Source organism: Aegilops tauschii, chromosome 2 (assembly GCF_002575655.3).
Source record: "Aegilops tauschii subsp. strangulata cultivar AL8/78 chromosome 2, Aet v6.0, whole genome shotgun sequence".
NCBI classification, from domain to species: domain Eukaryota; kingdom Viridiplantae; phylum Streptophyta; class Magnoliopsida; order Poales; family Poaceae; genus Aegilops; species Aegilops tauschii.
This window is the reverse complement of record NC_053036.3, coordinates 564,723,844-564,738,801: the sequence shown is the minus strand read 5'-3', so window position 1 is coordinate 564,738,801 and position 14,958 is coordinate 564,723,844. Positions and strand designations below refer to the sequence as shown.

Here is a 14,958-nt window from a genome sequence, read left to right as displayed (position 1 = left end):
AGATCTTCGGGCAAAGAAAATATCAGATATGCAACAGCACATAACAATAACAGTGCCCCATATCATGTGTTCAGTACGTAGGTCTATTGTTCCAAAACTCCTCTATCTACAGCTAAAACCTGACAACACTACATAACAAAACGAAATGCCAAGGGGTTTATACAATTCACACTGTTACTGCCCTTCCAAGCTTTTTGATAGTGAACCATTGTCAGAGCTCTCGGGCTCGGGCTCGGGCTCATGCCCTAACATTGGTTGGCCATTTTGGTCATTCACCATGTCAGGTTTAGACTGTTGCAGATTCCCAGATGGCTCGTCTGATAACTTCGATGATCTTGCACTATGTTGCATACCCCTTGGACCGTTAGAGAATGGTTTTACCTGCGAAACATGGTAGAGATCAGGGAGAGTTATTCCAGACGGCATGGTAAAACAAATCAAACTATTGCTAGTTCAGTTATCAGATTGAGCTTCAAACTTCTAAAACAACTCATTTATCCTGCCTGCAGAGAGATCTGTAAACAATATATTAATTTGAAATAGTAGCATACTTTTTTCTGGATTGTGGCATCGGGCAAATTAAGAATACTAAGTTAATTGCAAACACTCACATCATTTGAAGCCTCTAGCCTTGCCCGCAAAGCTTCATGTTCAGCTTTAACACGGGATGGGACGCCATCCTTTTGATAAACATTCCTTTTGGCAGTCTCCTCATCTACTTCAACCGAACCAGCAGCAAATGGGTGGTTTACTGGAATCCATCTAACTGTCTCTGGATCGACATCTGGTGGCAGGGGATCACCTTCTTTAAGAAACACAGTGGGCCTTTTCCACTGATATGCATGTGATCTCCTTTTCTGATGCATTGTCTGTTGTTCATTTGTAAGCCGGACAGGAGCCATGCGGTACTCCTTGCCAAACATCTGAGCAGTAGAAGTACCTTCATCGATCTTGACTAACGAATTATTGAAAGGATCATTGTACACACGTGGTTTTGCACTGCAGGAGTTGCCTTAGTCAAAATTATTGCACGATTTAAAGAAAATATTAGACAATTACAGTAGAAGAGTTTTCACAAAAAAAGAAAAGAAAAAGATAGGTTAAAACTTAAAAGTAGGCTTGGAAACCAGCAAAACAATTTTTGTCTATCCCTAAGGTTTTATTGACCATGATCACTATCACTAGTCACATAAAGTAATATTACAATTTCCATAGCAGCCAACAAGAGTGAGACGTGGATTTACAATGGCATAAAGCTAGTTACTAGACACATGAAAAAGATGACAGTTCTTCCTCAGAGAAGAATTCACCCCCTATAGTTTCACATGAACAAGATATATTAGTTCTGAATGTTTTGTAAACATGATTCAGAATACAATAAAATGTTCTTAGAAAAACAACCAATTCCAAAGCATAACATCAAAAGTGGATTTGAGTATGAATTCATTATAATTTAGAGCAATAAAAGATGTAGTCAAACCACATATTCCAAGAAAAATAGGTTTCTATACTGTCTTCATAAATACTCATTTGAGTAAACCTCTAAGCCCAAATCATCATATGAAAAACTATGGCAGACAGTGCAGAAGAGAATCCAAACTGAAGTTTGACAAGATAGCAAGACATACATCCCACGTTGCCCAGATTTTAGATGCCCGCGCCTTACTAGATCAGAAACAGAACCACTACTATCTTGCTGTTGAGTTCTTATGATGACCTGTCTTGCGAGAGCAGCCAAAAATGCAATGCCGAAACCGAAACCGGCAATGGAATTTAGTCCAATGGTTTTCCTCATCTGCATGAAAAGATAAATAAGAGAGTATTTCTTATGTAAGGATAGAACACCATACGACATGGTCACATGAGTATAACATGGTACAGTATTGGGTACTGGTGAAGAGATAATTTAGGTCTTATTATGCTGTAAAGAAAAGAAAAAGGCCACATCTCAAACTGCCCAAACTGCCTAAAATGTCAAAAGCCATGTGACTGCTGGGGGTCCTGATGCATTGCAGATTGCTCATGAGCAGTGAACTAAAAGTCACCAAAGGAAGAAAAAACAGCGGGCGTGGGGGCAGCAATCCGATGACATGCTATCATTAAACATCTCACTCTAAGTACCAAGGCCATTTTTCCCACTTAGCATTTCAACAAACCATTAAATAGACCAATTTCGGTAAGGCGTCATTTCAAGGTAAGCCCAGACTACAGTTTGAGTATTTTTCATACATAATATCAAGGTAAGAACATACAGTACACATCTACACAAACTTATCTTCTTTATATCTGCCACATTTTTGTGCACTAGGCTAACTACATTTCCACAAGGAAAAGCCCTAGCAAGTTCAAACTGTTTACAAGGCGCCACATCGTCCCCCCCTCTACCAATTTCCTGAACAACAAGAGCTAAACCTAACAAGCAACCACAGCTCAGGCCTGACAGTGGCCAACCCTCACAGTCCAAATGTGCAGAAATAACAAGCAAGAGAAACGGGCCGCGTTACCGAGACAACAGCAGGAGGCACCGAGGCGACAAGCGCCCTCAAATCCCCCACCCTCCTCTCCAGAGCCCCGATCCTCCGCTCCCCGTTCGGGGCGCCATTCGTGTCGCTCGAAGCCCTGATTGGGCGGGATCGCCTCGGCCTCCCGCGGAAGCATCTGGGCGGGATTAGGCGGACGGGGGCGGAGAGGGAGACGGCGAGGGAGGCGGCGAAGGAGGCGGGCGCCATTGCCGCCCTCGCATGGAGGGGGTAGCTAGCTAGGCTAATGGCCTGGGACTGGGAGTGCTCAGGGACGGTGGAGGTAGGGGGAGAGGGGATGGAGAAGACGGAGGAAGCAAATGGAAATCGCAGAGGGGTCACTCGCAGCGGCCAGCGGGCCTGGGCCGGCCCTGTATGGAGTGTAAGCATCGGAGAGCATCCTGATCGTTCATGATAAAGCTGACGGCGAAGATCAGCCAGCGGCCCAGGGTTGTCCTACCTATCCGTCGGAGGAATATGCTGATGCTGGACCGAGCGATGCAAACGGCTGGAGAGAGAGATGAACCAAACGATTCGGGATTGGATCGAGCGCGACCCGTCCCATCCCGTCCCGTAGTTCCCCCACCCACCTCCCTCCGCCGGCCGGTAGGCGACGCGCCCCGGAGCTGCTAGCCCCCTCCAAGCTTCCCGGCCCGTCTCCCCTTACCAGCGCGACGAGGGTCCCGGCGGCGACCGGGGTCCGGCAGCCCTAGGTATGGGACACCAAATCACACGATTCTATCTCAGTTGATTGATGTATATATTAAATTGGACGGTTATATGCATATCTGTGGTTGCAAACGATATTTAGTCCATCCTTTTCGTTGTAGCATCAGGGTTCCCCGTCCACACATTTTCCTTCGCTCCCAGATACGGCAAAAGACAAACACTGCATTGTGTAGGCTGCAACAAGTTCAGTTGATTTTGCCGTGACGTTCCTGACGCTTGAACAATCAAAACCATCGTTTACTGATTTTTTCTGCGTAATTTTGGAAATTGCGATTCCGAAATTTCATTATTCAGTGAATGTGCAGTTAGTCTTGCAGTCTTTTTTTTATGTCATTTAGAAATTGCTGCAATGGTAGTCTTACGTGAACAATTTGTGCAAGATCTCATCGATGGAAATTGCAGTTTTGCAGCTAGAAATTTCAAGTGCTTGATTTATTGCATGTCTCCGTACATTTCTCACATTCGCACTATGCATGGATTTAATTTGTTGCCAGATTCTTGCTTTATTAATCGGGTCTCTAACTGTTATGCCAGGGAATGAACTTGGGACAACATGCCGATGACATGCCGGGTAATAATGGTAGTGGCAAGCAGGCTGTTTGGACAACTGCCATGTCGTCCTTTGTGCTTAAGTTCATGGCTAACCTAGTGACTAGTGGAACTAGAGCCTCCAACAGTTTCAGGCAAGTTCACCATAAAAGCTGTGCAAAGGCTTTGAACGAGCGTTTCAAGCTTCAAGTAACTGCTGCTCAGATTTCTAACCACCTTCGGAAGTGGAAAAGAATATGGGGAAGGGTTAACAAGCTCAAGAACTTAAGTGGTGCTCTTTGGGATGAGCATACATGCACCATTGTGCTTGATCAGGAGCATTATGCCAGTCACGTTAAGGTAGGATTGCACCGTATGTTGTTTCCACATGGTGGTGTCATTGTTGCTTCTGTTTTGTCTAATATTTTGTGTATTACTTGGCAGGACCACCATAGTGATGCAGACTTGTTGAACACTCCGATTGAGCACTATCATCAGATGGCTACAATCTGTGGCAACGGTATGGTTTCAGGTGTATATGCTAGCAGGAGTAGCAATGAGCTTCTTTCCACAGACGTGGCTGATGATGAATTTGAAAATGAAGATACCAATGGGGAGAGTGACCCTCTTACTACAAATGTGACTGAGAATGAAATGGAAAACAGAAAAACTAGTGAAGCGAGTAACCCTCTTGCTATAGTTGTGATCGAGAATGGCAAAACCTGTGAAGAGGCCACAAAATCTTTTACTAACACTGATGGAGGAAACTTTGGTGATCCCTCTGGCAGCTTACCACCACCAAAGAAGGCCAAGGTAAACCATGATGACATGCCCAAATAATATTGATTGTACTTGTATAGTTTCAGCTATATCTGGTTAAATTCTAAAAGGTTATCCAACAAATGGAGTAGTTCTAACTGAAATGTGGTAGTTACAAACTTTCACAGCTAGTATCAATTGTTACAGCTCGATACCTGTGGTCTCGCAGTTAGCATCTGGACACTGATCACCAATTTATCTCCAAATTATATGTAGAAGTCAATCATTTAGAGAAATACAAAAAACACAGATGACACAGATGATTTGAAAAAACGTTGATGATTGGGGAACTTGCAAATATTCAACTTGATCACCTGATGGACAGTGACAAGAGTTCTTTGTCATGCTTACTTCATCATGATACATACAGCATAGACCTACTCTTATTCTCTGAAGATAATGCCTGCCTTGATGTATTGATTTTTCTATGTGAAATTTGAATGCTGCAGTTTGCTACTAAATTAAACCTGTATTATGATTATACTTTCTCAACAAAATAACATCTCCTTATTTATCCCAGATGTCTCACTTGGATTTATCACAACAATGCGATGCTCCAGCTATGCAGCCAGACGTGGGTATATCACATGTAAGCTTTCTTCAAAGTGCTTTCACCACACAAGGACTTGCAGCCCACTGTCACAACAAAATAAGTAGAATGCATGCCAGCAATTGCTCCAGTCGGCTTCTCATTTTTATTTGGTAGATCCCTTCACCACTTACCTAGCTAGAGCCAGAGGTCCTTGACATTGACTGTCTGGGGTAGCTTTGTAAAAAGGATATTAACCTCCTATAGCCACCGATTTGAAATGTGAGTGTCAATTTGAATTCTTGATGATGCAATCCCATTCTTCCCCTTCACTACTCAAGTGGACAATGCCATAGTTGCATCACAATTGGGTTCTTTCACAACGGAAGGAAAGAGCCACTGTTTTATTCTACTGGGAAGTACCTGGGCACCTCACATGTGTAGGTAGCGGGGAAAATATCCAGTGAAACCAAGTCATGATGAAAACTCCATAGAAACCATGTATAAATATAATAGTTCTATACACATGTAAAATGTTGGGAGCATGATGTTCTACACATGTAAAATGTCAAGCTCGAACTCATAATCATTTGGGAGGCATGTAAAAACAGATTCAGCATGAATAGTGATGTTTACAGTTTGCAACCATTCATCATTGCTGAATTTGCTCATACCTCTCAAATGAATTTGACTTGAAATTTTACATGTTTGTAGAATCTCACCTCCCCAACATACTGTTTTGTTTCCTTCTCTACCGGACATTTTTCCTGTAGGTTGCATATGGATTAGGGAGGAAGTACATGATCATAGACACATGCTCAAATTCCAACAACACCTTGCCAAAATATCGGTTCTCAAAACCACTATGACCATTAGTTTGTAATGCCTATATGTAAAATATTGTTGTTATCATTTACTATAATTTTGCTTATTTATAATTTATTTGATATGGTTGGCAAATTATTGTTTATTACCAGATTCTTGTTTTCTTAATCAGATCGTGTTGTTAATTCGTAGGGAATGAACTTGGAACAGCATGCGGATAACATTGGGGGTACTAATGGTGGTGGTGGGCAACTTGTTTGGACAAATGCCATGTCAACCTTTGTGCTTCAGTTCTTGACTAACCTAGTGGCCAGTGGAACTAGACCCTCTCATGTTTTCAAGCAAGTTCATCTTAAAAGTTGTGCTCAAGCTTTGAGTGAGCATTTCAGGGTTCAAGTGAATGCTGCACAGATTTCTAACCATCTTAGGAAATGGAAGAAAATGTGGAAAAAGGTTAACATACTCAAGAGTTTAAGTGGCGCTCTTTGGGATGCGAACACTTACACCATTGTGCTTGATCATGAGCATTACACAGCTCACGTTAAGGTAAGATTGAAGCTTATGTTGTTTCCCGGTTTTGGTGACATTTTTGCATGTACTTTGTAATCATTTTCGTGTATTACTTGGCAGGACCACCATCATGATGCCGACTTCTTGAACACTCCAATTAAGAACTATCGTGAGATGGCGTCAATCTTTGTCAAAGGCATGGCTTCATCCAGGCCAGCTAGGAGTAGCAATGAGTCTCTTGCTAGAGACGTGCTTGAGAATGGAATCGAAAACGAAAACGTGAATGGAGGGACTGACCTTATTGCTAAAGGAGTTGAAGGGGCCGCAATGTCTTTTACTAACACTGATGAAGGAGACAGCGGTGATTCCTCTGGCAGTTTGCCACCCCCACCCCGACCAAAGAAGGCCAAGGTAAAAAATGATGACAGCCTGCTATGCACGATGACCCGTGTTCTCGATCGCCTAGCAGAAGCCATAGAGAAGTGCAGTAGGAGAGACACTGATGTCCCCGACGACCTTTGGGCGAACATGAAGGGCCTCCCGGGGTTTGAACAGGAGCATCTTGCCCACTACTATGCTTATTTGTGCGAGAATGCTCACGTTGCCAGGGCATTCGACAAGCTTAGCGTGCCTCACAAAACGATCTGGGTTAATAGGTACATCAAGAACCACCTCTCGGCCTAGTTGGTACCTACAATGGTAGGGTTGGGCTATGGTAATACTTCTCTTGTAGTTTTTTGTATGAACCATGACATAGAAATGCGGCTGATCTTTATATGCGTGATCCTGTACATGCTAGAAGATGCCATGGTTTGGTATGATAATTGGAGTTGGAGGATGTCACATGCTGAATGCCTTGTTAAACTGTTAGATCAGGCAGGCATGGCAGGATGAGCCAGGAAGGCAAAGTAATTTTATGTTTGATGTTTTAACTGATGCTGTTCTCAGCTCACTTGGTCATTGTTGCCATACTGTTGTTGGGACGCTTGCTGGTATGTTACTAGTGACGACTGATGAGTGGCATGTGATGATGTAATGCAATTTCGTACGCCAGTTTTGCACTCAGAATTCGATAGAGAACAGAGACGCATATTTAAGCAAGGAGAGTTTGACCTTACAAGCACTAAAAATATACTCCCTCCGTCCCATAATGTAGGACGCTTTTTAACATTAGTGCAGTGTCAATAAAATGTCTTACATTATGGGACGAAGGGAGTATATACTTGCAGATAAGATCACTGACCAAATCTCCGACAGCAGCCAAATACGTACTAATAATCAGTTGTCAGCAGATGGTATCCGGTGCTGGTACTGTACTTGCCAACTTTCAGATGCAGCTGGCGATGCCTTACAAGTTTTATATTTTTTGTTGAGAAAAACATGCAAATTTATTCAACAATAGAGTACCTGGGAAAATACCAGGGTACCTGCCAGTATAATTGATACGTCCATACACGCACGCGTGGTTGGTTACGATCGACTTACGAAGCTTCGCGGTTAGAGCAACTCCAACGGGCCGACCTAAACGGACGATGCATTTGTTCGTTTTTTGTTCGTTTGGGTCCGCCGCCCGCCCGGCGTCCGACAGTATTGTATTTGGATCGGCAGTGCGTCCAACACGCCGACCCATCTCGCGAGAGCCACTTCTTTTGCCTTGGTCTTGGTGTTGGCGGCCTCGATCTCTAGCATCTTGGCTTGCTTCTCCGCCTCGAGCTCGAACATCTTGGCTTGCTTCTCGGCGTCAAGATCAAGCCTCCTCCTTTGGATCTCCATGAAAGCACCCATTTGCTTCGCCTTGAAACGCCAGCGCTCCTCCTCCCTTGAGTCCTTCTTATTTATTATGCCGTCCACGCTTGCGATCAAGGCGTTGGTGACGGCATCTCGCTTGTCCTCCTTCTTGGAGTTGGTCTTCCCCCGCGGCCGTGCCGGCTCGCCCTCCCCAACATCCTCCACGACTTTCTTCCCCCCACGTGCCTTGAGTGCGGCATATTACGCCTTGAACTTCTCCTCGTCCTTGATGACCCGATAACAATGGGAGAGGTTGAAGCACTTGCCATTGTGTTGAACCTTGAATGTCTCCAAAGCTTGAAATGCCTACAAAATGTTTCCATGCAAGCATATGAGCAAGTGATATGCAAATGAACACGTAAAGGATGATCTTGATGACACAAAAGAGGGCGGCTTGCTTGCTATCATACCATGTCTTGCATGCCGATGCCACTCGCGGGGCGGGCCTTGACGCTCTCAAGGGTGGTGCAAAACTTGTTGCACTCTTGTTGGATCACCCTCCACCGCTTGGAAATGGAGACCCATCCGCGCGTGCTCACAAATTGGTAAGGTGGAAACTTCTTGCGCTCATGAAACTCTCGGTGCACACGAGTCCAAAAGGTTGAATGCTTTTGCTCGGCGCCCGTCTTTGGGTCTTGTCCAATGTCTCGCCAACACTCGCAAAGAAGCTTGTCCTCGGCAGCTGTGTACGCCTTCATGCGCTTGCTCTTGCGCTTCGGCTTAGGACTGGCGGCTTGGTTGGCGAGCTCGTCCTCGAACAAAGGCTCCACTTCGATGTCGCACTCGTCCTCTTCCTCTAGCCCATAGTCGTCCGGAAACTCGTGGTCGAGGGGGAAGCCGTCCAGGTCGTATCGACCTGATCACGCATGAAGGCCGCCTGATCGGGATCATAGCCAGCGGCCGGCGTGAACGCCCCGCGGCCGTCCTGGCTTTGTGTCTCGTCGGGATCGTAGCTAGCATCCGGCGCACCACCCTTGAAGATGAGGTTTTGCATGTAGTCCTCGTCGACGGCGGACGGCATTTCCTCGAACGGGTTACGGGCGTCCGGGAGCCCGCCAGCCGGCGTCTGCCGCGTGCGTTTCCTCGTGCCGCCGGATGACGAGCCACTGACCACCGGGGTGGCGTTGAGGTCGATGGACGCGGGCGCGGGCGTGGAAGGCGCGACCACGCTCACGTCGGGCGAGCACTCCCCGGAGAGGCGGGAGGCCTGCGAGTAGACGTGGAAGCCGGGGATCGGGTTGCAAGCCGACGCACGGGGTGAGTCGGGCAGCACCATCCGAGGAAACGCCGACGAGCCGGTGCTGGCCACGGCGACGGCGGCTTGGACGAGGCTGTGCTGGCTAGGGTTTACCCCTAGCATGTAGAGCGCCTCCCTCGTTGCCGCCGCGACGCGGGTGTTGGTGAACTCCTGCGGCGCGGCGGCGGCCTGCGCGGCGGCCTCATCCCTCGCGTCCGCGGCGTGCCTTCGGCCCTTCCTCTTGGCCGACTCCCTTGCCCGATGTTCGGGCGTCAGCGCCTTCTTCGGCTTGGTCGCGGCGGCGGTCTTGCGCGGGGCACGAGGATTGCCTTTCCTGGAGGGGGCGACGGCGCCGGACGAGGCGAGGGAGGCGAGGCCGGCGACGGCGTCAAGGTCGAGGTCGATGGCGTCCTCCATGGCTGGTTGGGGAGCGGGAGCGCGCGCAGGCGAAAGTGTTTTTGGGGAAAATGGAGGAAAATGGTGGTGACTGCCACCGACCGACGGGCCCGGGGAAAGGAGTAGGCGTGCGCGCGCGTCCATCTCGTGTCCGCGCCGACGCGAATCCGGCTTAAAATTGGGCCGGGAATAGGTCGCCCGCGGACGAAAAAAGGACTCGCGTCCGTTTGGATCGACACGTTGGGCCGCCACTTTTGTCCGCACCAACCCAAACGGACGCGAGCGGACGAAATGGGTCGTCCCATTGAAGTTGCTCTTAGTACCACTCGTATTGCACTGGAGGCCAGCTTGTAGTTATGTTGCAGCTTCCCGAACCCCCAATTTACCTCTGAATTCCGTTTACCTTACACCGTTGAAATCAATCATCGGGACGACGAGGAAACGGACGCGGCCAAGCGATCGTGGGTGATGATGGGACAGCTAGCAAATGTTTGACTTGATCACTTGACGGAGAGTGACAGGAGTTGTTTGCCAGGCTGAAGTGTCATGCCACATTCATAACAACCCTATTACTATTACTATAATTCTCTGACGAGAATGCAGTGATGCCTGAATCGGCTAGGCCATTTTTCTGTCAAATGGAATGCCGACATTGTAAATTTCCGTCAAGCTTCTTCTTCTTCTACGATTACTTGCTTAAGAGCATCTTCAACAGGTGCGCGATTTTAACGACGCGCTGGAAAAATCACTTTTTTTGCGCACGCGCAGCCGGAACGGGCGCTCCGGCGGACGCGCAAAAAACGCGCGTGCAGTATAGTTGATTCAGCGCGCGGAGCAAAACGGTATCGCGCCTCACTTATTTCGTGCACCCGCTCCCGCACGCGACTTTTACCAACCGCCAGATCCAGGCGCTGGCGCTGCCGCCTGCGCCTCCCCGTTTGCTCCGGCGACCCGACGACGCTTCCCCGGCCCTATCCTCGCGCGCCGCAATTGTTTCCTCAACCTCCTCTCGTCGCTGCCGTCTCTCGAGCGCGTCATTCCTCCGACGAACAGCGCCCGGCCGCCCACTGCCGCTCGGCGCCCACAAGGTGTTCAACAAAACGCTTGCAAGGTATGTCTTGCTTCAACTTCATATTTTGTAGATGAATTTGGTGCATGTTGTTTGTAGTTTTATATAGACTAGTTTAAATTCAATATTGTAGATGAGTTCATCATATGATTTTTCAAACCAAGAATTTGATATTCAAAAGGAGGACCATGCAATGATCCTAGATATGCAAGTCAAATGTTGTTTGTGCTGGGCGCGAGCGTTGTATATTTACCGCGCCTGTTGGAGCTGCTCGTGCGCGCAATATTTTGCAGCGGCCGCTGGAGCCAGCACTCCGCTGCGCGCAAAAAGTTGCTATTTCGGCGCTGTAAAAGTTATTTTAGCGCGCCGCGCGTTGCGTGCCTCTTGGAGATGCTATGACAAGATGACGCCTACTACTCATTGATCCCACGACATCGTAAATTTCCGTCAAGTTTCCACTTCTAATTGCTTGCTTAACAAGATGACGCTCCATCATCGAGCATGCGTGCAGCTCCGTTCCGCTCCATCATCGCAATTCAAAGTCTCACTTGGCGCCGGTCGTCTAATCCCCGGACTTCTCTGGTTCACACCGTTGGGCAGCATTGTCACTGTCGCTGTGTACGGCATACATCCTCCCTCCCTCATGGACAGTCATGGCTGAGGCTGACAACGCTACCACATTTCCCCTGCAAGCAATTCCTCAACCCCAACATATGCCACCACCACACCTCGTCTTCCATCCCATCCCATGTTGCAGAGAAGACTTGCCATGGCCGATCGCAGCATGACCCTGCAGCTAGCCTTTGCGGCCATCCTTCTCCTCATCCTGTGCGGCAGCACCTGTAGCTCGCTGCAGTTCGCGTACCAGAGCTTCGACGCGGCCAGCGAGGCCGACTTCAGCTTCACCCCGGGCGCCACCATCTCCAACCGCTCCCTGCAGATCACGCCCGACGCCGGCGACATGGCCCACCGGTCGGGGAGGGTCATGTACGCCAGGGAGACCCTCAAGCTCTGGAAAAACAGCGAGCGCACGGCGCTCACCTCGTTCAAGACGGAGTTCGTGCTCAACATCGTCCCCAGGAACGGCACCGGGGAAGGCATGGCCTTCGTCCTCACCAACAACCCGGCCCTGCCCAGCGACAGCAGCGGGCGGTGGCTCGGCCTGACCAACAACCGGACCGACGGCAAGGCGGCTAACCGGGTCGTCGCGCTCGAGTTCGACACGCGGAGGAGCTTTGAGGCCGACCTGGACGGCAACCACGTCGGGCTCGACCTCAACGGCGTGCGGTCCGTCGGGCAGATGCCGCTCAGCAACTTCTCCATCGTCCTCTCCAGCGGGGCCGACGTCGATGTCACGTTCGAGTACGACGGCAAAATGATGAGCGTCCTCGTGGTGCAAAGGGGGCTCGCCTTCACCTACGCCTGGTACGCCGACCTGTCGCGGTATCTCCTGGACGACATCTCCGTGGGTTTCGCGGCTTCCACCGGCGAGTTCGCCCAGCTGAACCAGGTCAAGTCCTGGAACTTCACCACGGTCGACGATGCGATCGCCGGAGGTGACGGTGGGTATCGGTTGAGGCGCCAGAAGATATTTCTCGCCGTGCTGGTCCCGCTCACCGTCGGCGTGCTGCTCATGGCGTTGCTCGTGTGGAGAAGGCTGACGCGGCAGACGAGGCTGGCGTACCGCAACCTCGAGAAGATGATCGACGCCCATGGCCCCGTCAGGTTTAAGCTCAGGGAGCTCAGGAACGCCACCGGCGACTTCAGCGACGGCCGTAAGCTCGGCCGAGGCGGCTCCGGCACCGTTTACCTCGGGTATCTGAGGAGGATGAGCATGGAGGTGGCCGTGAAGCGGGTGTCCACGAACGTCAACTCCAACCGCGGCGAGAAGGAGTTCGTGGCGGAGGTGAACACCATCAGCAAGCTGTCGCACCGGAACCTCGTGAAGCTGATCGGCTGGTGCCACAAGAAGGGCGAGCTGCTGCTCGTCTACGAGTACTTCCCCATGGGCAGCCTCGACAAGCTCCTCTACGCCAGAGAGAGGGCCGCGTCGTCGACGTCGTCCATGTCGGCGTCGACGGACACCCCGGAGCTCACATGGGAGCGGCGGTACAAGATCATCCGCGGCGTGGCGTCGGCGCTGGACTACCTGCACCACGGGAGCAGCCGGCGGATCCTGCACAGGGACGTCAAGGCCAGCAACGTGATGCTGGACGAGGAGTACAACGCGCGGCTGGGGGACTTCGGCCTCGCCCGCGTCATCCAGCACGACGGCGCCACGCACCACTCCACGCAGGTGGTGGCCGGCACCCGCGGCTACATGGCGTACGAGAGCTTCTTCACCGGCCGCGCCAGCCTCGACACGGACGTCTACGCGTTCGGGGTCTTCGTCATGGAGGTGGTCAGCGGGAGGAGCCCCAGCAACGCCGTGCAGTACCAGTACATCCACGACAGCGACCACCGTGGCGGTGGCGAGGAGGAGTACTGGAGAGGCGGGCGAGGGCGACACCCCCCGCCGATGCACATCGTGGACTGGATGTGGATGCTGTACGGCGAGGGGAAGGCGCTGCAGGCCGCCGACCCGTTGCTCAGCGGCGAGTTCGAGCAGGCGCAGGTGGACTGCGCGGTGAGGCTGGCGCTGGCGTGCTGCCACCCGAACCCGAGGGAGAGGCCGTCCATGAGGACGGCCGTGCAGGTGCTGATCGACGGAGCCCCGGCGCCGGAGCCCCCGCTGAACAAGCCTGCGTTTGTTTGGCCTCCGGGTGGCAATCGGCAGGAGATGGAGCTGCCGGACGTCGGGCTGCTGTTCACGGGGGACGCCGGGCAGCACAGTAGTTTCTGCTCCATGAGCTGTTCCATCTCAGGGAGGTGACAAGTTTGGGGCATGGAAATACTGTTGCAGGATTGATGCCTTTCCTGTTGTTATCTTAGATGGCCAGAATCAAATGTACATTGATTGATGATTCTTTCTAGTTCACCCTAAAAAAGGTCTTATATTTTGAGATGAATGTAGTATTAAATTCTCATTTCTTTATTTCTTAAAAGAGATGGACATTTTGAGACGGTGGTAGTATTGCATTGTAGGGGAAATGCCTTTTGATTCCTGGGTGTATACACTTAATATGGGGGAAAGTAATAATTAAAAAAATGTGAAAAGTTTAGAATTTTTTTAGAATCAACTTGACTTTCTTTTGCACAAGTATATAATTTTTCAAGATTAAAGGTTACTATTTACACTATTTTGACCCAAAATTTTGCTTTTTATAAAAGAAGTTCTTTTCAAAAATATTTTCATAATTTCTATTTAATTACTATTTTTTTCATATAGGGTGTATATACACCCATAGACCAAACGTTCATGTCCTGCGTTGTAGTCTTTATTGTTCCTGCCTTCCTGGTTTCTTTAAAGCAATTGCTAAATTTCAGTTAGCTGAAAATGATTTCTGCGCGAGTCAATATCCTGAGCACTGAGCCGGAGACGAAGCTGATGCGGCCGCCGCGGTGTCTCAGACAAGGCGAGGCGAGTAGGGAGCGAACCAATAAGGGGACAACACCACTGGCCGCAGCGTCACCGACGAAGGGAACTCTAAAGCTTGATAGCAGCAGGTGTGGGGGAGAGGGAGGGTTCATCGACGCCGAAGAAGGAAGGCTTAGAAGGAATATCGGGACGACGACATGTCGACGGTGCACGACGGTTAGGCTAGTGGTGGCACGTGGATCGCTGATAGAGGAATAGGAACACAAGAACGGCTGGAACTCTGGGAAGATAGAATAAACTAAGCTTAAGTGGTGGGAATCAACGAGCTGAATTACTTTATTTATAATATATATACCTATGGCCTTTTTCAATTTGAATAAAACATTTTTTCCCAAACAACTTAAAATAGCTTGTCCCTTTCTTTAATCATACAAGAAATAGTTTCGTATTATAAAACGAAGACAAAATATAATTTTGTTACGCATTTGGTAACCATCAGGTGCCTGAAAATTTTCTTTGCACCAGTCGCTT

General features: G+C 49.4%; 3 protein-coding genes across 4 annotated transcripts; 2 read left to right on the top strand and 1 right to left on the bottom strand.

The window, feature by feature from the left end:
- Nucleotides 1-5: 5 nt before the first annotated feature.
- LOC109738408 (protein MULTIPLE CHLOROPLAST DIVISION SITE 1) lies at nucleotides 6-2,886 on the bottom strand. Its single transcript, XM_020297512.3, has 4 exons — nucleotides 2,505-2,886; nucleotides 1,629-1,795; nucleotides 612-999; nucleotides 6-381 (listed from the first exon to the last, which is right to left on the bottom strand). The coding sequence occupies exons 1-4, from the start codon at nucleotides 2,727-2,729 to the stop codon at nucleotides 175-177; spliced, it is 987 nt and encodes a 328-aa protein (XP_020153101.2). The 5' UTR covers nucleotides 2,730-2,886; the 3' UTR covers nucleotides 6-174.
- Nucleotides 2,887-2,966: 80 nt separating this feature from the next.
- On the top strand, nucleotides 2,967-7,391 carry LOC109738405 (uncharacterized). Of its 2 annotated transcripts, XM_020297509.4 has the most exons (7): nucleotides 2,975-3,232; nucleotides 3,783-4,136; nucleotides 4,221-4,296; nucleotides 4,381-4,589; nucleotides 5,116-5,184; nucleotides 6,142-6,495; nucleotides 6,580-7,391. In XM_020297509.4, the coding sequence occupies exons 2-7, from the start codon at nucleotides 3,786-3,788 to the stop codon at nucleotides 7,141-7,143; spliced, it is 1,623 nt and encodes a 540-aa protein (XP_020153098.1). In that variant the 5' UTR covers nucleotides 2,975-3,232; nucleotides 3,783-3,785; the 3' UTR covers nucleotides 7,144-7,391. The 2 variants fall into 2 exon arrangements, with proteins under 2 accessions (XP_020153097.1, XP_020153098.1); XM_020297508.4 differs by having other exon boundaries at nucleotides 2,967-3,232; nucleotides 4,221-4,589.
- Nucleotides 7,392-11,519: 4,128 nt separating this feature from the next.
- LOC109738410 (probable L-type lectin-domain containing receptor kinase S.5) lies at nucleotides 11,520-14,005 on the top strand. Its single transcript, XM_020297513.4, has one exon. The coding sequence runs from the start codon at nucleotides 11,698-11,700 to the stop codon at nucleotides 13,819-13,821; it is 2,124 nt and encodes a 707-aa protein (XP_020153102.2). The 5' UTR covers nucleotides 11,520-11,697; the 3' UTR covers nucleotides 13,822-14,005.
- Nucleotides 14,006-14,958: the final 953 nt, after the last annotated feature.